This window comes from Misgurnus anguillicaudatus, chromosome 17 (assembly GCF_027580225.2).
Source record: "Misgurnus anguillicaudatus chromosome 17, ASM2758022v2, whole genome shotgun sequence".
NCBI lineage: Eukaryota > Metazoa > Chordata > Actinopteri > Cypriniformes > Cobitidae > Misgurnus > Misgurnus anguillicaudatus.
In genome coordinates, this window is record NC_073353.2 from 1,460,790 (window position 1) to 1,484,882 (window position 24,093).

The window sequence follows — 24,093 nt, forward strand, 5'->3', positions numbered from 1 at the left end:
AGTGTACACAATTAATGCTGTTTACAGGTGAACACTAGTGGTGCTAAAACAACATAATTTAATCTTTAATTATTTTCATATTCAAAAATATTGCTTACTGTGCTCAACAGGTAAAGGGATGCACTTGCTATAACACAGGACTCAAAAAATGACATTAGTGTGTAAAAAGGAGCAACTAGGTTGTAACTATTGTGTTTTTTATCTGATATTTGCTTTTTCTGACACAGTCATTTAGGTTTCTTGTAGAATGGGGTATACTTTGTTCACATAAAACTCAACAGAACATTCAATTTGAAAATAGAAATGAGCAATAACATATTTTCGTTTTACAAAAATATTTTGAAAGTCACGTTTTTCATGAGACTACACTGAAAATAAATATTAATTCTTTTAAGAAATATTTTAAGTGAAACGATCTGAGTTCATCTTTCGGAGTTTAGGAGGCAAGTGTCCATCCATACGACCTCCTCCAGCCAGTCTCTGCAGTTTTGGTGGGAGGTCCGCAATCGACTTGCTAATGGCCTCTGTGGCAATCTTAGTTTTCTGAGAAACCTGCTTCTCCTCCGAGATTCCAGGCACTGAACTGATGCGCTGTAGCTTCATGGGAAATTCACCAAGGCTATATGTCATCTCTGATGTGGTAGAGCTCATTCTTAGGAGCTTTCTGGGCAGCCCATCTCTGCCTGTCATCTTCTGCAATTTGTATGGTAATTTGTTGGTGCTCTCTGAATCTTCAATGAGCTCTAAGCAGTCCAGAGAGCTGTTCTTCTCCCGACTGTTGCACATACATGGAGCCATGAGGGGAGAAGACATTAGTAGTACCTCATCCTGCTCCTTTGCACTGTAGGGAGGAGTAGGAACTTCAAAAGTGGCATGAAACTGGGAATAATCCACTTTAAAGAAGCCTTCTTCCAGAGATATGACTGGGAAGAAACGGTGGCCCCATAGCACCTCATCCTCTGTATAAGACGTCCGTGCTTGACAAGTCATACCTGTCAGAGAAGATACAGAAAAAAACAGGCAGTGGAATTAAAGTTTTTGTCAATGTTTCTTCAATCATTCAATTAAAGCACTGCATTGCTACACACTGAAATAAACTTGCTAGTACCTACTACTGATATTTATTGATTATTGGTTAATTTGCACAAATACAAAAATATATACAATAAAAAACTAAAATAAAATCCATTTATTGTGCAGGGAAAAAACCTGAAGGGCTTGTTTAAAGCCTCCACATAAACAACAAAACTCTAAGCCTAAATATATATATATATATATATATATATATATATATATATATATATATATATATATATATATATATATATATACTAGTCAACATTTAAAGTGGATCAGAAACGTTTATCAAAGTTGTCCTAAGACAAGAACCGGTGTTGGATATTGGTTTTAAGACAACTTTTAGAAAAGGTTGTTGTTCAATTGTTGACTAGTGTATATATAAAAAAAAGAAAATCGTAATTTTTCCCCCAAATTGTGATATCTGCCTACTTTTACTGTCCTTCAACTGCTGCATCATCCTGCCTTTCTGCCTATGTCCTTAGCCAAGCAGAACATTTATTATAATCCAAAAACACTATCTGCCTTAGCATAACAATGTGATTTCTAATTGTAAATATGGTGTTTTTTCGTGTTTTCCAAAAACATTAAAATATGACTTAGGCAATTATGCTAAGAGGCTAACGAAATAATAATAAAAATAATATGCTTCAAAACTATATAGAGTACATAAAATACATTAAACCTCAATGAACAAAAGCACAATTACTCAGCAGCAATACAATTATTCTTTATACATCTTTTATAACTTTTTAAAGAAGAACATTTTTCTGCTAAATAAGATAAATCATTCCAAAATTTAATATTGGGGATTAATAGTAGATAGTTATCATTAGTTATTATTTCCAATTATAATTATTTAATATTAAGGTCCTTTAAAACTGTAGCATCTGGCTAGATTGCCAGAACCGGATCAAATCTGATACTTGGATTGCAGAATAGCTGAGTAAATATGATATTATGTGTTATGCCCCCGCCTGGCTAGTTTCTGGATTTCTACATCAAAGAGGCTAACGCACCCCAACCGTCTCAGGGGGGACATTTATGGCACCTTTTGAAGTCTAACAGAGAGCTGATAAGGAAATGTGAATTGCCTTAAAGAATACCTCCTGCAAAGAATGTCTTTGAGACCATATGACAATGTGCATGTGTAATGTATGTTGGTTCCCTCTTTTGTAAATCGCTTTTTTTTAAATAACTTGTATTCTCATGTACAATTGTGTTTCTGTAACTAAGTCTAGATGACCTCTGACAAATGGAGATTTTTAGTTTGTTGTTCATACCTATGGAAGCAGAATAAACTCAATAATAATTCACGCAAAAAACATGATGCACACACGTGTAGCAAAATTCACATGCATGAAAACTAATTAACATACACGAAATATATATATATATATATATATATATATATATATATATATATATATATATATATATATATTCACAAAAAACGATTCACATACACAAAATAAAAACTCATATTCATAAAATATGTTTCACAAACGAAAAAAAAACAAAAAATTCACAAATGTACTACTGTGTATGAAAAGTTTTACATTTTGAGTTTATCATGACTGTGAATGTACGAATTGTCTTATTCGTGTGTGAATTGTTTCGGATTCGTGTGTGTTTTTTGAGACGTTGATGGCAGTGTGCTTCTTCAACTTGGGTCACTCATACTCTTTAGCCAATCAGATGCGAGCTCACCATTCAACAAATCATAACCCGCCAAGAGTGCAGCACTCAAGGAGCTCAGCATTGCACACCTTTTGCGCAATCAACTGAAATGAAGCTTCACGTCATCAACCAAGCATGGGAACGAAGTGCGGGATATACGTGTAAGTTATTACTTTATTTCATATTGTTTTATAAATTAATATTGCTAAAATAACACACATTGATTAACGTGAATGACGTTAATGGAATTGCAAGACAGACTGTCTTACCTAACAGTAAGAAGGAGAAGTGTTTTTTAAAGTTAAATCAACAACAACTTTCTCATGCTAAATCCTCGTCTCTGTTTCTAACCAGTTAATATTGATCTTTGTATTATTTATCTATTTAGTTAAATAGTAAACACTTACAGTATAGCCTTTATGTTATGTCTAAAGTCTTTGTTTTTGCAATGTACGTACAGGAATAAGATTGACTATGAGTAGTTTTTCAGTAAGGATCAGGTCACTGCATGAGAGATCAGGGTGAGGGCGACTTGTTTCAGGTCGATGAGAAAGTCAAACAACATAAACTGAGTGTATATGAAAACACAAAAGACAGCTAAAATGCATTTTAAGCAGACATTTTTGTGGGTTCTACATCTGTGCATAGACAGGCTAAATCTGTGCTTCAGTTTAATGACAGTAGCCTAGTAAATAGAGTTTACATGAGTCATATTTAGAATCAGTTTACATATAACATTGATTCTTAATTCTTGATATTGTTTAATGTCATTTATTCACAGATTGTATTAAAGGACTCTAGTCATGTAATACTGTCACAGAGCAGTTGTTCTTGTGTTGCTGGGAAAGCACATTGTTGTACTACTCAGAGCTCAGTGAAGTTCACAGCTGTACTGAAACGGAGGAGAGCTTATACACCTAGAAGAATGTTAATTTTTATTAAATTTACATATAAAAATAAAAACATAAGTACTGGATATGCAATCAATTAATAAATACAATGAGCATAATTTCAGTTGAATTTTTATTAGGATAGTGATTTTTTTAATACTGTAATGTACACTCTAAAAATGGTTGGGTTAAAAACAACCCAATTGGCAACCCAGCGCTGGGTAAATATTGGACAGAACACATGCTGGGTTAAAGTAACCCAGCCCGTTGGGTAACACATTTTAACCCAGCAGGTTGGGTTGTTGAAAAAACCCAACGTGTAGTCATTTTAACCATTTATGGGATTAATATTCTGGGTTTGGGTTATTCTTGCTGGGTTATTTTTATCATGTGCTTTATTGTAGATCAAGACCATTGTTAACAGCAAATAAATGTTTATTTGACTGCAAAATAACTACAACAAACTCTTACATTTTTACAGTTGGCAGTTGCAAAACATATATAAATATATAAAAAATATATAAAAATATATTTATTAAATATCAGAAATCATGCACATTGAAGTAACAATGTAACAGGTTGAATCAATTTGTTTGAATTTAAAACAGAATTTGTAATTTTACAGTACATAAATGAAATACTAAAAATGTACATAAACAAAACTACAGCAGTGTAAGAAAAGAAACAATGTAATTGTTAAATTAAAAATAATATTATTAATAGATGTGTAAAGTTTTTAACAGAACAAATGTTTTAAGTTTCACAGTATGGAATGTATTTGACTAAAAATAATTAATTTATTAAAGTTACTCCTTGCGATCAAAGATGTACAAAGGAATCGAACAGCAGAGGATTCATGCATTTGGAAAATGTACATTGCCTGGGGTTTTATTTTCAAGCAGGTAAAATGCCTTTAAACCATAGACTGTAAAAAAATATGCAAGTAGTGTCTGTGCACTCTAAAAATGGTTGGGTTAAAAACAACCCAATTGGCAACCCAGCGCTGGGTAAATATTGGACAGAACACATGCTGGGTTAAAGTAACCCAACACGTTGGGTAACACATTTTAACCCAGCAGGTTGGGTTGTTGAGAAAACCCAACATGTAGTCATTTTAACCATTTATGGGATTAATATTCTGGGTTTTGGGTTATTCTTGCTGGGTTATTTTTATCATGTGCTTTATTGTAAATCAAGACCATTGTTAACAGCAAATAAATGTTTATTTGATTGCAAAATAACTACAAACTCTTACATTTTTACAGTTGTAAGTTGCAAAATCATTTAAAGGACTGCTTACTGACCCAAGTATAAATATATTTATAAAATATCATAAATTATGCACATTGAAGTAACAATGTAACAGGTTGAATCAATTCGTTTGAATTTAAGACAGAATTTGTAATTTTACAGTATATATATGAAATACTGAAATGTACATAAACAAAACTACAGCAGTGTAAAAAAGAAACGTAATTGTTAAATTAAAAGTAAAATCATTCATAGATGTGTAAAGTTTTTTTAAAGAACAAATGTTTTAAGTTTCACAGAATGGAATGTATTTGACTAAAAATACTTCATTTATTAAAGTTACTCGTCGCGAACAAAGATGTACAAAGGAATCGAACAGGAGAGGATTCATCCATTTGAAAAACGACAGACTACAGGAATTCCCATAGAAGCACATTGCCTGGGGTATTTATTTTTTTAAGCACTTAAAATGCCTTTAAACCAGAGACTGTAAAAAAATATGAAAGTAGTGTCTGTGACGTCACCCATTGGTTTGTGAAGAGCATTTTTGAAGCTTAAAGTAGGCGGTGCGTGCCGTCGCCATCTTGGCCGAATTGCAGTTTAAGTCACTTCCGTATTCAGAGAGACTGATTGAGAAAAAAGATTGAGAGATCTGCTGCATGTTTCCCATGGCCAGGACGAAAGGAAAGGGTTTCGAGGATTCTGTCCAGTGAAGAAATTCCACCACATTTGTTGCAATCTACAAAAGAGGAAAAAACTTTTAGTGGTCTGAACTGAATGATCAGATTTAAGTATTCAGAAAACCATGTGGGCCAAGTGAATTATATATTTTATAAAAATTATAAGGGTTTCATTTGCATCCCTGGCCGCATTACCACCACGTGTGAGATTTTTTTTCCAAAAATGCAATAGCCTGTTTACAGTTTGCATAAGACTTTGGTGTTACACTCCTTTAACTTTTTTGCCAACAACAAAGGCTGCAAACCACACAGACTGACAAATATGATGATCTGATCTGACTATAAAGAATAAAGTACTGCAGAACTAAAATTTAGCAGATAATTAAGACATTCTAAATATATTTTAAATAGGAATTATTAAATGTTATACTTACTGGCTGAAGTTGTTTGAAGGTCTTGCTAGCCTCATCAATGGATGGACATAAAAACTCTGCACACTCTAAAAAAAAAGAATTGGAAAACAACATCACATCTGATCTCTGCTAAAAACATAACATCTCTGATACAGTATCAGCCACAGATCAGAGGGTTGGTCAATATACATTTGAAATCACAGACAACCCAAAAATATTATGAAATGAATATAAAATAGTAACTAAATACGACTCAATAACACATCTAAATTCATATAACAGTACACATATACATGTTTGTTAACAGATAACGTTAGTCACTTCCACGCAGCCTCCGTCTTGGTGACAAATACGTTTATGTTTTCAAGTTCATATTCAAACACTTAAATTATTGTTTCATTTTAAAAGAGAGGAACAAGCATACATATAAGACACCAGTTCTTGGAAACGCTGTTTCGTTTTAATTTATCGACGCGTTACCTGCCGTACCGACTGTGAAGTGAATGTGCTTCTTGTCTTTGCCTCAGTGACAGCGTAGACGACGGCTCCGTGATCCTCCGCCGCGGCGCCGCCGGTAAAGTTATCATGTGCTTCTGCTCGCGCCTCGCCCTTTGCGGTCTGTCTTTACATATCGAATGACAAGAAAGCAATTCGTTTGTCGCTAAATTTAATTTAACAGCGTCGCTATCGCTTGTTAAGCTGGGAAAGGGAAAACTATGCGCGTGTGTGACACAAAAAGCCGAAGTGGGTTGCGGAGGTCCACTCTGTACCGGTTTTGACTCGCTTTGTTAAAGGCTTACAGAAATTGTCATGAGTTAACGTAATCAACCGTGTGATGTGGATTTTATAACATGTTTTATTAATTTTATATGCCATATCAAACATCTTAGAACGATTATTCAAGTCAATTTGTGTAAATGGCGATCTGAGGTAACAGTCGTCATTCCTCCAAATTACACCCGTTGTCTTAGTCAGTATAAATTAACACGTTGCTGTCTCGCAAAATGTTATAATCTTGTTTATATTCATGAAATGTTCACAAAAGCATATAAACTTACCTTGAAACAACTGCTTCAGTGACTCTGTCCTTTCACGACGACCATTGCTGAGCACATTCAAACATCAAGGGCGCGAAGCACGTGAGCCTCTTCAAACAACCCAACATAATAACCCAGCAGTTTTAACCCAACACCTAGAAAACTGAAACTACCCAAAAAGTGTTTAAAATGTAAAAAAATAACCCAGCAAAACAACCCAACAGACTCAACCCAGCATTTTGGGTTAAAAAATAACCCAGCCATTTTTAGAGTGTGACGTCACCCACTGGTTTGTGAACAGCATTTTTGAAGCTTAAAGTAGGCGGTCCGTGCCGTCGCCATCTTGGCCGAATTGCAGTTTAAGTCACTTCCGTATTGGCTCCATCAGAGAGACTGGTTGAGAAAAAAGATTGAGAGATCTGCTGCATGTTTCCCATGGCCAAGACGAAAGGAAAGGGTTTAGAGGATTTTTTGTCCAGGGAAGAAATTCCACCACATTTGTTGCAATCTACAAAACAGAAAAAAAATGTAGTGGTCTGAACTGAATGATCAGATTTAAGTATTCAGAAAACCATGTGGGCCAAGTGAATTATCCATTTTATAAAAATTATAATGCTTCCTTTTGCATCCCTGGCCGCATTATCACCATGTGTGAGATTTTTTTCCAAAAATGCAATGGCCTGTTGTCGGTTTGCACAAGACTTTGGTGTTACACTCCTTTAACTGTTGTGCCAACAACAAAGGCTGCAAACCACACAGACTGACAAATAGGATGATCTGACTATAAAGAATAAAGTGCTGCAGTACTAAATGCAGCAGATAATTAAGACATTCCCAATACATTTTAAATAGGAATTATTAAATTATATACTTACTGGATGAAGTTGTATAGGCCTTGCTAGCCTCCTCAATGGATGGACGTAAAAACTCTGCACACTCTAGAAAGAAAGAATGGGAAAACAACATCACATCTAATCTCTGCAAAAAACATAATATCTCTGATACAGTATCAGCCACAGATCAGAGGGTTGGTCAATTTAAATTTGAAATCACAGGAGACAACCCAAAAATATTATGAAATGAATATAAAATAGTAACTAAATACGACTCAATAGCACATCTAAATTCATATAACACATATAAATGTTTGTTAACCGATCCGAACCGTCACTTTCACGCAGCCTCCGTCTTGGTGACAAATACGTTTATGTTTTCAAGTTCATATCCAAACACTTAAATTATTATTTAATTTTAAAAGAGAGGACGAAGCAATATACATATAAGACATCGGTTCTTGGAAACGCGCTGTTTCGTTTTCATTTATCGACGAGTTACCTGCCGTATCGACGGTGAATTGAGTGCTGCTTGTCCCTGCCTCTCACTGACAGTGTAGACACCGGCTCCGCGATTCTCCGCGCCGGTAAAGTGAACTTGTGCTCGCGGTCTGTCTTTCCATATCCAATGACAAGAAAGCAACTCGTTTGTCACTAAAGTTAAGTTAATAGTGTCGCTATGGCTAAGCTGGGTAAACTATGCGCGTGTGTGACACAAAAAGCCGAAGTGGGGTTGCGGAGGTCGACTCGGTTCCGGTTTTGACTTGCTTAAAGGCTTACAGAAATTGTTAATAAATCAACCGTGTGATGGGGATTTTGTAGCATCGATTTTAATAATTTTATTAATATGCCATATCAAACATCTTAGAACGATTATTCAAGTCAATTTGTGTAAATGGCGATCTGAGGTAACAGTCGTCATTCCTCTAAATTACACCTTTCATCTTAGTCTGTATAAATGAACACGCTGCTGTCTCGCAAAATGTTATAATCTTGTTTATATTCATGAAATGTTCACAAAAACATATAAACTTACCTTGAAACAACTCCTTCCAGTGACTCTTTCATGACGACGTGCTGAGCACATTTAACATCAAGGGCGCGAAGCACGTGAGCCTCTTCAAACAACCCAGCATAATAACCCAGCAGTTTTAACCCAACAACCAGAAAACTGAAACTACCCAAAAAGTGTTTAAAATGTTAAAAAATAACCCAGCAAAACAACCCAACAGACTCAACCCAGCATTTAAAAAAATAACCCAGCCATTTTTAGAGTGTAGTATTCCAAACTTAATAATAATAATTTTTATTAATGTTAACATGGCCACTGTGTGTTTTCTGTGTATTTTCAGATGTTATGTCTGCAAGACCCAAAGAAAGGAAGCTTGCTGAGGTATTAAGGTACAACACAAAAATTTTGCAATGTACGCACACACACACACACACACACACACACACACACACACACACACACACACACACACACACACACACACACACACACACACACACACACACACACACACACACACACACACACACACACACACACACACACACACTTCACAAAATACATACTGGATAAGATCAGGCTCATTTCACTGAAAATGTTTACGTAACGGATAAAGTCCATACGAGTGGTTATTACAGAATAATCCATTACAATGTGCAAAACAATAGTCCTGTCCAGATTGAGGCTGCGGTGTGACATTCAGGACGTCAGACGATTAGAATAGAAATATTGCAAATTGCCATGTAATAAGAAGCAGTATTTGATAACAAAATATTAAAGATTATACAGACTAAAATGATAGGAATTTAACTTTTTTCATCTCAGGAGTACCTTTTAAAAGAGTGTCACCTGTAAGCTGCCTGACCTCACAGTCCTCCAAGTAGCAGAGGCATTTAAGGACTTTGCCAGTGCTGTAGCCCCTTCAGTCACCACTATCAGGATGTCACATGTCAATTCTTTGGTGGATTTTGGCTTTGGCAGAGTTTAGTATGGAAGTGTGCTGTCATACCAGCAGCAACAACACGCAACCTTAATCGTTATCAAGATGCCCCATAACTACAACCTCTGCAACTATTTGGCTACAGCCTTGATACATCTGTTTGCTTGTTAGTTATTTATATTTACATGTTTACATTTCTGAAGTATAGGTAGTTATTTACAGTATATTACATACATACATAACTGCGATGTAAATGTTCAAAGTCATTTAGTTTTACATTCACGCAGTGCAGGCAACACTGTATGAAAGTTATTTACAGTATATTTAAATACATTACTGCATTGTAAATACTCAAAGCCACATGTTTACATTCCTGCAGTGCATGCAACACTGAATAAAAGTTACTTACAGTATATTTACATTCATTACTTAATTGCAAATGTGTGAAGTCATTTATATTTACATGTTTACATTCCTGCAGTGCATGCAATACTGAATAAAAGTTATTTACAGTATATTTTAGGGGTGCACCGAAATTTCGGTCGCCGAAAATTTCGTCCGAAAATGGCATTATCGGTTTCGGGCCGAAATAAAAAAATCCAGCCGAAAATGTCAACCCCCCTCCCATCTGTGTGCTAGCGCCTCGGTTTCACTCACGGTGATCAGTCGTCACCCACCCCTCCCCTCTGTGCTCAAGCAGGTTTCACTCACGGTCGAGCCGTTTGCACGCGTCTGCAAAGATTAAGCATGTCTTGATGTGTAAACTTTAGAGAGAGTCGCGCTAATGTGTCTCATACTGTAATCCATTAATGTACATTTGGTGAGAAAGCAACGAAACACAACGTAACGTTTTTATGTGGAGCGACTGTTGCGCTGTTTGAGATTCACCCTCCTTCTCTATGTGTGCACGCGCATTTAAGTGACCTTAGTGCACATACGAGAGAGACGCGTTTAAAAAAAAAAACAAGCAAACATAAAATCTCTCTGTTATTGACAGGGCACATATAAACAAAATTATCTCCACAGTATTTTTTTTCTAATAAAAACATTTGTTTATGTCTTAAGTGTATGTATAGATTACAGTCAGCTTAACCTACTTAAGTCTGTGTCATTTAATGTTAATCAAACAACCCATGACAAAGAGACAAATAGCTCTAAAAATAATAATATATTTAATTTATTGTGTTATGATTAATTTAATTTGATTTCTGTAATGCTAATTTCAGACCTTATTAATGTACAACTTTGTTCTTTTTTATAAATGTTTGCAATTTCTTAATTGTTTATTAGATTTTTTCCACCCGCTTTTTGCTGATTGGAAAAATAATCTGATCTGTGCCTCAAAAACTGTAATGTGATCCGAACTGTGAGTTTTTTGATCCGTCACACACCCCTAGTTAGTACACAATGATAGCCATAAATGCAATTGTACTAATAATTGACATAATTTCTTTCGGTGTTTCGGTTTCGTTTTTTTTTTCGGCCTTGGTTTGCTTTTTTCGGTTTTCGGTTTCGGCCAAGAATTTTCATTTCGGTGCATCACTAGTATATTTACATTCATTACTGCATGGCAAATGTTCAAAGTCATTTATATTTACATGTTTACATTCATGCAGTGCAGGCAACACTGTATTAAAGTTATTTACAGTATATTTAAATACATTACTGCATTGCAAATGTGTAAAGTCATTATTTACATTCCTGCAGTGCAGGCAACACTGAATAAAAGTTGATTTTATACATGTCAATATTATTTATACCTGAACAAAACTAAATGCAATACTTGGTTCACTGGATAAGGTTGGTACAGCGTCCTTTCTCAGCCAGCGATGCACTTTAAGGGTCAATAGCACGATCAAATCATCACTTTTAAAATGACTGCAGATCCTTGTATGAGAAGTGATGTTAAATCGCTCGCGTTGAATGTTGTGAATCCATTTTCTGCATGTTTTTCGTCCACAAAAAAATTTGGAAACTCATACAGAGTCCTCACATAACTGGACACAGCAATGTTCAGCTTAAAGGTTCTCTAAGCGAATCTGTCAGGCATGGATTAACGCACGGGCCTACTGGGCACTTGCCCATGGCACTGGCCAGCAGGGGGCCCTGTCAAATTTACTGTGTCTATTCTTTTCAAATAAATATTTTTATTTGTATTTTATTTTCAGTAAAATTGTATTAAATATTGAGGAATAATGCGATTTTTTGCAGTTGCAAAGTATTAACTAGTAAATAAATCAAATAAATAATTTCAATGTATTGCTGCTGATGAGAGGGACATCTAGAGGCGAGTGAAAAGCATTGCGTAATATAAAAGTCACGCGTAGAAGACGGTTACTCAAAAAACAAAACAAAAATGAGTTTAAAACCACAACCAAGTGGATCAGTGATAAGAAAGCACAAAAAGGACAGCTTTTCATCACCCTGCCAGTCAGCAACTGTGAAGTAGAACGTTCATTTTCTCTAATGGCAAGAGTAAAAAACGAACTAAGAAGCAAAATGTGTCAAGGAGGTCTAAATTCACTGTCTTTAATGGCCATTGAATGCGATCTTGTGAGGGAACTGGATTTTGATGATGTTGTGGAAGCTATGGTAAATTTAAACCAACTTTTTTATTCTAAGATTTAAGGGGCTGGACACACAAAGCTTTTACACTCGCGGCCTGCGCATGTTTTAGGAAAATGGAAAGAAATTATAGAAGCACAAAGTTAGAGGTATGGCGTGCAGCATGGAAAGAGAGTGTTAAACACTACAGACAGGCTATAAAAATCGCCAGATCTACGTATCTCAGCAATCTTATTAAAGAAAATCATAATAACCCTCGCTTCCTCTTTAGCACAGTTGCGAAACTGACTAGAAATAAAGAACAAACAGAACCCACTAATAAACTCCCACACAATAGTAACGACTTCATGAACTTCTTTACTAAGAAAATTATGATTATTAGGGAAAACATTGTAGGTACCCAAGCAGCCACCACTCTACCCAGTAATACATTTAACGCTTGCCTACCATACGAACATCTTGAGTCATTTAAACCTACCACATTAGATGAGCTATCTAAATTAGTAGCATCATCCAAATCATCGTCCTGTATATTGGACCCTGTTCCCACCAAATTACTCAAAGAGGTATTCCCTGTAGTGTCTAACCCAGTACTAAATGTCTTTAACTCATCATTAGAATTAGGCTACGTTCCTACAGCTTTCAAACTAGCAGTTATTAGACCGCTCATTAAAAAACCAAACCTTGACCAGGGAGATCTAAATAACTTTAGACCAATCTCAAATCTCCCTTTTCTTTCCAAAATATTAGAAAAGGTAGTGGCAAGCCAGCTACGCACATTCTTAGCAAATAATAGTACGTATGAAAAGTTCCAATCAGGATTCAGGCCCCACCATAGCACAGAGATCAGTATCTCAGATCTTCAGATCGTATCTAACCAATCGCTATCACTTTGTTTATGTAAATGAGGAGGAGTCACATCACTCCCTGGTTAAATACGGCGTACCGCAGGGATCAGTTTTAGGTCCTATCCTGTTCTCGTTATATATGTTACCTCTGGGAGATATTATCAGAAATCATAACATACAGTTTCACTGCTATGCAGATGACACACAGCTTTACATCTCCTCGCATCCTAGCGAAACACAAAATTTTTCTAAGCTATCAGACTGCATCAGCGATATAAGTGACTGGATGTCACATAACTTTCTTATGCTAAACTCCAATAAGACAGAGATACTTGTTATCGAACCGAATCGCTACAAATATAATATGACAGATTACAAGTTGCCCATAAATGGCTGCACTGTGGTGCCAACCTCCACGGTTAAGAATTTAGGTGTGATGTTCGACAGCAGTTTATCCTTCGACAGCCATATCTCCAATGTCTGCCGCACAGCATTCTTCCACCTTAGAAATATCTCAAAAATACGCCATATGTTGTCTGCATCAGATGCAGAGAAGCTTATCCACGCTTTTATGACCTCTAGAATAGACTATTGTAACTCGTTACTCGGAGGATGCCATGCAAAACAGATCAACAAGCTTCAGCTAGTTCAAAACGCTTCTGCAAGAGTTCTTACTCGAACTAAGAAGTATGACCGCATAAGCCCAATTCTGGCATCTTTACACTGGCTACCAGTTAAATATCGCATACAATTTAAAATATTACTAATCACCTACAAAGCCTTAAATGGCCTAGCACCCTCATATCTTAGAGAATTATTATCAGAATACAATCCATCACGTGCATTGCGGTCACAAAATTCTGGCCTCTTAATTATCCCTAAAATATCAAAAGTGTCTAAAGGTGGCAGATCCTTTTCCTACTTAGCCCCTAAGCTATGGAATGATTTACCAACCGACGTCCGAAAATCAGAGACAGTAGATAACTTTAAATCTAGACTTAAAACTTTTCTCTTTAACAAGGCTTTCAAATAGTTGTTTTAACAATGGTACTTATCTCCTAATAGCTAGCTTGTACAACCTTATAAATAAATAAATTAATGAATAAATTAAAACCTTTTTTTTCGTCAACACTTCAAAGCATGGTAAATCTCATTAATACTCTTTAGTAATATGCTGAAACTTTGAATTGGTTTTCGAATGAGTCTTAACTGCCATATATGGCCGGCTTGCAATTTTGGCCTTTTCCCATGACCTTAAAATAGTATGTCATACAGAACCGTTTGCCACTGTACGTTAGCATTAACAACGGCAGTGGGGCCTCTGGCCTTAGTCAAACGAGTTCTGTTTCCGTTTCTAAAATCATCAACTATATGTAATACACTTAACCAGCAATAGTTAGCCTGTCCGGAACCGAGCTGACTAAAACCACATTACTGTGTGACACTTGTTTTCTATGTGAACGGCCCCTACGCTAATAAGATTCTGTGTCTCTCTCCCTGTCTCGTCCTTGATCCCGAGGACGAGACAAACAGATCCAGTTCCGGTACATGTGAAAGTTGGCACACAACTGATCTACTAGCTGTTCTTCAACGTGATGTCCAGCTGATGCCTGACCAAAGACCACCGGCAGAACCCGCTTAATCTCCGCTTAATCTCCTTCCGTTTCAATGTATATATATATATATATACCTCCCAAGGGTTTTTTCCTCCTATGACTTTTTTTACTTCCCCGGCTAAAATTCGGGGTTTTTTTCTCCTAGGGGGTTTTTCAACCCGGGGAGGCAGCCTTTTTGGGCTTAACTTCTATACGTTACATTAGTAATACGTTTGCTTATAATGTTGATTTATAGCCGTAGCAAATTTAACTGCTTGTGCTATCGTTTATTATGTTGTGCTATCTGTCGATTTTCTGTGCTTTTCACTGCATCTATTATGTAAAGCTGCTTTGATACAATTACCAAATTGTGAAAAGCGCTATATAAATAAAATTGAATTGAATTGAATGTTTTCAATTGATTCCAATGGAAACTCGGCAGCTAGCGGGTTTTTTCCGTGCTGAGCGCCGAGAGTTCAAGAATATTCAACTATGAAAAGCTCCGCTCGTCAATGTCAGTTCTCACACGGCCTTCCAATTACAGTGGAGGAGGGGCGGGATATTACCACAGCAACCAACCGGCTTACAGCTGAAGTATCACAGTTACCAAAGCACTCGGCTGAAGAAACAGCTGGCATTCGGCGTCCTCAAGGCGTTTTCAGCCGCGTTTAAAAGTTTTATGGAATTTTCTCCGGAGAGGTGGGCCTGCCCGTTTGCATGAAACTTCTTAAGTGATTGTTTCCCTGAGGGAGAAAAAATCCCTGAGGTAAGGGATTTATTTAAGAGCGTTGCAACAAAGGTCTTAACTGTCACCCTTACCTAAGTGTTAACACAGCAGCATAGAAGCGGTTGCTATAATTACAAAATCTCACAGCGTAAACAAATCAACGCACGCAGCTCAACAGACGGCGGATTTGTGTACAATGAAACATGGCAAATAACAGACTGTAAAGTGCCGCATGTTTAAAACCTGAAAGTAATTCAAACTGGAAACAGTTTAGATTGACGGGCGATCAAACCGCTGTTCTCCTAATAAATGGGCATCACTTTTCTCTAAGGGATTATTTCGATCGTTAGAAATGCGCGTTGGTACTTCATTTTCTTAAATAACCATAAAATCAGCCATCGAGTGTGACGTTAAGGGACCTGTTATAGTCCCTTAAGTTTTAAGGGAAAATGGGACTTAAGGACTTTGTAGCAACGCATCGCAGAACTTAAGGTAATACTTTAGCATTTAAGGGTAAATACTGACACCCTTAAGGTTCACTTAAGGTTTTTTCTTGCAACCCATTTTATTTTATTAAGAACACCCTTAAGGGCTCGTTATAGTCGTGCGTAGGTCCTACGGTGTAGCAGCGACGGCGTAGGTTCCGCGTCGGTTTTCATTTATACTTTTGCGTCGTCATCCGCGTCGACGTGCAAACACACACGCGACCGCTGGTAGGCAGTATCCACGCGTGTAACCACAGTAGCAGCACAAAAGTGAAAGAAGAAGAAGCTTAGCAAGTTAACCCACAAACGCAGAAGAAACAGCAACTTGTTGTGTATAATTTGAGAAGACCAGCAATGATGGAAGTAAATAAACAGCGACTTTTGATGCAGTTTGAGTTTAATCACTCCTCAACTTGCCTCATCTTTGTTTTCACCGTCACAAACGGAAATACCTATTTCGCAGTTTTTTTTAACTGACGGGAGGGGTTCTGGTGGACCAATCACAGCGGATACACCGTTTGAATCAGTCTGGGCAGCTGATGTTCTTCCTTAAGTGGTTTTCAGCTCTGTGGCTTCTGTGGTGCCTGAGGTATGCCCATTTTTTTCTGTACTCTCTGTATTTGCCATGGCCCTGTGGTGCACATGGTCAGTTTTCTGCTCTTCGGTTTCATATGAGGACTCTCAAGCCCATGGAACTGAATCACCTGGATTGGCCCGGTTCGCCTGCACTTCCTGTTTCAGTTAGAAGGTCCGAATCTGAGTCCCCTGAGCTTCTTGTCTTGACCAAGTCTGCTGAGCCTACGTTTCCTGAATTTCCTGTCATAACCATAAGGCCTGTTTCTAAGTTTCCTGAGTTTCCTGTAGAGGCTGAGATGGTTACCCCCGAGTTCCCTATATCCTGTAGGTCAGCTAATATCCCAAGCTGCATAGACTCTCGCACTTGCTAACATAACCATGCATGACTCACATAGTCTCTTTGCCCTATCTAAAATGGCTGACTCTGCACTCTCTGTCCTGCCCAAAATGGCCAACCCTGAACTCTCTGCCTGTTCCAAGATGGCCAATCATAATCTCTCTCTATACGCTCTGCTTGTTCTGAGATGGTTATTTCTGAGCTCCCTGACTATTTGCCTGGCCCAAGATGGCCGTTCCTGGACTCATGGTGTTTTCTGTTTTCTCTGATCTGTCTTCTGTTAACCTGGCTATGCCAGCCTCTCTCTCCCTTCTATCTCTGTCTGCAGGTCTAGAGCGCCACCCTGGTTTCCAGTGTCTCCTGCGCCTGTTCTCAGGATGGCCGAAACTCCCCTTAGTTTTTTTTAGGAGGGAGATATACTGATTAATCTACAGGTTATTTAGTGCTGTAACACATCTTGAAGTTTGCATTCTCAGAGTTATCAAAAGTAAATCCGTAAATCACACTTGTTACTTTTGTTCCATTGCTAATATTGTGGCATTATGTTGATAATGTATATTATGCTAATTTATTTACATTTTTATAGTGTTCATAGTGTTGAAAAAAAAATTCCCAACAATTAATGTTTGTACTGTCGAGATGCTTTTGAAACATTTGATGAAACTGAAATCTAAGATAAAAATGTAATTTAATAATTTTCTGCAAAGATAAACAACAAAATATGTTTGCAGTTACATATTAGGTCATAGTCATGTATATTTACTAAAAACAAGTGTAACACAAAGTCTATCTTGTTTTGTTGTGTTACTTTTGATCCACATGTGTGTTACTTTCGTCCCAGCTAACAGGGTCAAAAGTAACAATGCACTACTTATGTTCAAAGTGAAATTATACTAAAGTTATTTTATATTTCCACCTGATATTGAAAGACCACACTTGTGAGTTATTGACCACAGCAAAAGTGTATCTCTGTCTGAAACATTAGCTTTTAAAATTTAATTTTTCTGAAAAATTTTACTTTCACCCTTGCTCTCCACTATATTTCCTTGTTTCCAGTCACATAATTGTTGTACTAGGGATGTTATGTTTTAACCGTGAACCAACCTGTGTACTTGTATTTATTAAACTTTCAGTCGGGACCACTTTCGTAAAATATACATTTTCATTACAGTTTTTCTCAGTCGCTTTGGTACATTTCTCGAATCATCCTTGACATTTGCAAAACAGTAAATGCATTTCTCAAAACAATTCGTACAAATAGCAAAATATCATGGATAACCTGCAAAAACCACTCAACTCAGCTTATGCAAAATTCTTAGTTCATCTCTCAAAAGTAAATATCTGTGTCAGTGCCATCAGAATGACAAGTCCTTGTGTCATTGTGTACGGATAAGACAGTCAAATTGTTTAGTCATGTTGTCAATATAACAGTGTACTCTGGTGGGATGTTCTGATGTAAACTATGGCTAAATTTTGATGACAGTTATTGTAAATTGTAGGTTACACCTTAGTCTAAGTTATGTGGGAGTTTGATTGTTGACAAACCATGTTATTGCGATTACAGAAAGGAAAAGACAGAACTGCATAGCACAAAGAAAAACAAAAACAAAAGTAGAAATGTGAACCTTAATGAATCTCCTTAGGGAAAACTGTACAGTGCTGTAGGAATTACACTGAAGTCTTCCTATACCTCCTGACCCTATAGGAAATACCTCCTGACCCAGCAAGCATGTTTGGCTAAAACAAGGCTAAATTTGGGCTGCCAGTGAAGGTCTAATAGACGTCTAACCATAGCCCAGAAATAGACAATGCAAATACTTTTAGATCATGTAAAAGAAATGAAAGCAAACACCTTGAACACCTGTTGGAATATCATACATCTTCAAGTTATTTTGGCAAAAAATGGCATGTAACCAAATTCAAGGTTATTTAGGGTAGAAGTGGGTTACTCATAGCCGGACTATATTGGGTCTATAGTTAGCCATCATTTCAATGACGTTTCTGTCTGTTAGAGAAAGTCAAGATTCACCTGGGACCAATTTACCAATTCAGGACATATTTAGAAAAAAAACGTCTTATAGAAATGTATAGAAATATGTTTGACCATACCCTGTATTATGACAACTTGTTCAACCATTTTGCATGTAAAGACTTATACTATGAACTAATGCCTAAATGTTGTGGGGGCTGAGACAATCAATTCTTCAATTCTGATCTGAGAAATGTACCAAAGCGACTGAGAAAAACTGTAAATACAGCATTCAGCTGGTGTTGGCTGAATGGTTCTGTTCTGGGCAAACACCACATGCCCATTCATACAGTTTTTCCTGGACAGAGCAGAGAGTGCAGCAAGTCAACCCCCCCCCCCCCCTTGGGGGAACAGAACAGAACCATTAAAAAAAGGATGATTTCACTAATATCACTAAAGGATCACAAGACAGATCAGCTTAATACACATATTAACAGGTTAAAGCTGCCGTCGGCAACTCTGGAGGATTGAGCAGTTTCCAAATGTTTACAATTTCATGTCCCTCCCCACTACCTCCGAGCAACCTCCCTCAGAGCTCGTTCTCGTCAGCGCGTGTGCAAAAGTATTATTGTGAACGCATACTTAGCAAGAATACTTAGATTACTTACATAACACTCCGAAATACAATCAATGGTTGATAAAGCACAATTACCTGTTGAGAAGAAATGTGGCAAGCTCTGCATCCAGCTTGAAATCTCGTAGATTCCTTTCAAATGCCGGTCCGATATTGATCCTAGTTTTATTACGGTCACAGTCGCTTTCTCTCTTTGTTTCCTTCTTTTCATTGGTTGTTTTCCTAGCTCTAGTTGTTAACTGAGAAATCGGAAGTTTGTTACTACAAGTTCTCTCCGCCATAATGCTGTTCAAACCAAAACAACTATGAATTCAGGCGGATGCACGTGATATTGTAACATGCGCGAGGGGGGTGGGGATCTGTGGCGCGTGCAGGTACTGTGATTGACAGGCAGATTTTACACAGCCCTGCGCTGATTGGACCAAATGAACCAGCGTGCGCTGATTGGACCAAATGAACCGGGAGCGGTGGATTTTTGCAAAACAAATAACAGGCTCTAGGAGCTAGAAGCACGGGTTTTTTTCTTAAACAGTCTAATTTATGTTGTTCTATCGGAGCATAGTGTTGGTTTCAGTGAATATGATCAAAAAATATGATCAAATAAGTTGCCGACCGCAGCTTTAAGTTGGGGGATAGAGGGGGAGTTAAATTCAGCATGCATATAGCAAATAGTGTGGCGGCAGAATGAATGGGAATTAAAAAGAACTGCTGTGATGAATGTCGAATCTCAGTTGGTACACGTCAAGGGCAGCTGATAGGCTTTTCACACCTGAAATTGTTAACCCTGGGTTATTCTAAAACCAGGGTTAACGGAATCCTGGGTTATTTTTTTCATGTTTCACACTGTTCAAACTTAACCAGGGGTTAAGAGATAACCCTGGGCATTCATAATTTGACGTTTCACACTGTGCATTCCTAAACCCTGGGTCAGGAGTCTCCAACCCAGCTCCAACACACCTGTCTGTAATTATCAAGCAACCCTGAACACCTTGATTAGCTACTTCAGCTGTGTTTAATTAGGGTCATAACATTCTAACTCTGCTTCGTTTCACACTGCATGCGTTTGGCAACGCAATGCGGGGTTAACACCACAAATGCGGTGCTAACCCTGCTGCAGAGCAGGGTTTCATAACCCTGGGTAAAAAGCGGTGCTAACACCACTTTCAAATTACAGGTGTGAAACGCTCCTTAACCCAGGGTTAAAAGCGGGGTTTAGAATGAAGATAACCCAGGGTTAAGCGCAGTGTGAAAACCCCTTGACTGTCAGCTGATGCAAGCTTGCCTGACTTGGCCTGTCTGAACTGATATGATGCTTGATTTATGAAACAACTTTGCTGAAATGCTTTTTTGCAGTTAATAGTCTTAAAATGTTTTAAATTTTACAATATTAAGCCATAATCATGGGCGTAGATTTAGGGTGGGACGCTAGGGACATGTCCCTAGCAATATTCAGGGAAGACCGAATTGTCCCTAGCAATAATTTCGACCAAACAATTAATCTGTATTTATATATAACCACTGATGTCCGTCTTATTCTTGTTTTCTATTTTTTACTTATTATATATTTTTTCAGGAATCATTTAAATGAGATTAGAAATCTTTTGCAATCCCGTTCTTTAAAAATGACGCTCTATGTGGTACACAAACGGTTAACAGCTTTCGTTCTCTGCAATGCCCGCCTCCGTTACTCACATTGCTAATATGATTGGTTTTGCATTTCTTTAGTCCCGCCTCTCTACTCACATTGCTAATATGATTGGATTAGCATTTCTTGAGTCCCGCCGCTCTAACTCACATCACTTTATGATGAGCTTGTCTTTACTCGCTACGTGTAATAGGATGGTTTCACTTTGTACAACGCGCCAAAGTTCACTCAATAAGACGCGCGTGATTATTCGGGCTACAGGTAAGTGAGGAAGAAAGTATTATTATACCCACTGTAACTGTTTCATGCACAAAATACGGAACATGTTGTGTCACATAATGATTTAAGGACAGTGTTTTCACCAATGCACTACAATCCCATGTTAACCTGAGGAGTTGCAAACTTTTGTCAACCTTTTATAAATGGGGTGGCAAGGTTATTTAGGGGGTCCCTAATCCATGATAGAAAATAACCCCAACATGGTAAAAACATGAATTCATGTCATGATTGCTGAATACTTTACATTACTGCACTGTGGTCATTACTTGCACAGATGTAGACATAATGTAAGGTTGCATTTTAAACTTAAACTATTTTTTTCACACTGATTAACTGTCTGTTAATGAAAAGAAGATTTAATGTGAACTACAGAAACGTTAATAAACGTTGTTCAGGAAACAGCATGATATACATACCTACTTAAACACTGGGATTTTTTGGCAAAATTAAATTAAGAATTAAATATTAATTGCATATTCTTCATTGTTATAAAGTAAATATGGATTAATATATGATACAATGTGATTTTCTTTTTTTTGACAAAGACTTGAACAGTTACTGTTTATCAGGCTCTAGGACATGACATAAATTGTTTATTATAGTACATTAAATTTGGGATGGCACCGGGGGTGGCGAGTCAGATGTCACTGAGTAAAGTGCATACTGAGTTGTCTGTTGTTTATGTCAAGTAAACGGTGATAAACAGTTTTTGCAATGCGACCATTTTATTTATGTCCCCACCAATGCCAGAATCAAACCTACGCCCTTGGCCGTAATATTTATTGTTTTTAATTTGTTGCCGATTTTTAAGTTGATTTTAGGTTCCTTTAGAAAGACCATGTGTACTGTATAGCCTTAGAGCATTTAGCCTTCTTGGTAAAAAAAACATTTAAAAAATATTTTATTTACATTACCCACTGTATATGCATCTAAAAACTTTATTGTTACATTTTAAAATATGTAGACATTTACAATTAAATGAAAAAGTGTTTTTTCCTGATTGATTGAAATAAATATATGTCATTAAGAAACCTTTAAAAAAACGTAATTCTGTGAAACACTAAACTTATTATTGGTTTAGATTCCATGTGCCTTCACCATATTACACTGCGCTGTGTGAATATAAAATAAAACCTAAAAATAACCTATAGGTAACGTTTTGGGAAGGTTTGTTTGTGTCAGATGGCCAGCTTTCCAGTGGCAGCCGGTGCCTTCTCTTCCAAGAAGGCAAAAAACTGTGATTTCTGAGATGTTCGTTCTTTGTGTGCACTTACAAAAAATATTGTGTGTGCACATAGTCCTGGTTGTGTAAATAAGTGGCTCGACATGACAAATGTCTATTTGACAAATGACTCAACAATAGAGTAAGTGACCAAGCAGGACATTTGATGGCAGAAAGAGAGATGGCTAATGTATTGATGAGATCAGAGGATTACACAGTTTAACTGGAAAAATAGGGGTTATAATCTTATTATCAAAAAAGTGAAAGCGGGGGTTTCATGCACTCTGATTTATTAACACAGTTTAAGATTTGCACCTTACACTGCAAAAAAATATTTTCAAGAAAAAAAATTCTTAGTATTTTTGTCTTGATTTCAGTAAAAATATCAAAAAATTCTTAAATTAAGATGCTTTTTTTTGATGAGCAAAACGACCCAAGAATATAAGTCTAGTTTTCAACCAAAAATATCAAATTTAAGTGATTTTGTGCATAAAACAAGCAAAAAAAAAAATCTGCCAATGGGGTAAGCAAAAAAATCTTAAAAAATATTTTTTTAAACACTAAATTCAAGAAAAAGTCATTGGCAGATTGTTTTGCTTGTTTTATGCACAAAATCACTTAATTTTGATATTTCTGGTCTAAAGACTAGACTTATTTTCTTGGGTCGTTTTGCTCATCAAGAAAAAGCATTTTAATTTAAGAATTTTTAGATATTTTTACTAAAAACAAGACAAAAATAGCCTACTAAGAATTTTTTTCTTGAAAATAATTTTTGCAGTGTACATGGCATATTAATAATGCCCTATATTCCCCTAAACATGATGTATGCTCATGAATAGGCCAACCAATGTGTATTTTCTTCTAAATAAAGATTAATAATATTTTGAACATTCAATAAATTGACAGATGCACTTTCACTTACGATGTACTTTAGCTATTTAATTTATTTTTCATTACAATTTATTCACTTTAAATACATTAATATAAAATTATAGGATTAACACGAAGTGTAGTTGCTCAACAACACTGAAACAGTTAAAAAAACTCTTAACCCTTTAGGCGCCAGAGGTTTTTTCCTAAAACGTTTAATTTTGACATGTTACTTTCAAAAGGCTATATCTTAAACGTGATAAGAGATAGAGACTTTCTGTAAATTAGAGAAATATTAAGGATGACACACTTTATGGAGGGGAATAAAATGTCCCATTAAATTTGCATATTATGACGTCATATGTGGCAGCCATCTTGAATTTTCATGAAAAGTCACATGTTTGAATGATAAAATGCAGCACTTCTTTCCCCCAAAATGTCCCTCACCTTCTGTATGCTATATTGCACAATACTGAATGCTCAGGTAAATAGTAAGTAGTAAACAAACTGATCTGCGCGCCGATAGAC

General features: G+C 36.7%; 1 protein-coding gene and 1 long non-coding RNA gene across 4 annotated transcripts in view; both read right to left on the reverse strand.

Annotated features, from left to right (window-relative positions):
• Positions 1–213: 213 nt before the first annotated feature.
• The window catches only part of kcnj3a (potassium inwardly rectifying channel subfamily J member 3a), a 33,579-nt gene continuing 9,699 nt past the window's right edge, over positions 214–24,093 (reverse strand). Inside the window, exon 4 of the mRNA XM_055215826.2 lies at positions 214–992. Within this exon, the coding sequence (XP_055071801.2) occupies positions 403–992 (590 nt within the window). The 3' untranslated portion in view covers positions 214–402. The remainder of the gene's footprint in view (positions 993–24,093) is intronic.
• Positions 4,598–7,305, reverse strand: LOC129426674 (uncharacterized). Of its 3 annotated transcripts, none has more exons than XR_012358217.1 (3): positions 7,050–7,305; positions 6,013–6,077; positions 4,598–5,637 (listed from the first exon to the last, which is right to left on the reverse strand). It is a non-coding gene; the product is annotated as an uncharacterized lncRNA (long non-coding RNA). The 3 variants fall into 3 exon arrangements; XR_012358218.1 differs by having other exon boundaries at positions 6,481–7,305; XR_012358219.1 differs by having other exon boundaries at positions 6,472–7,305.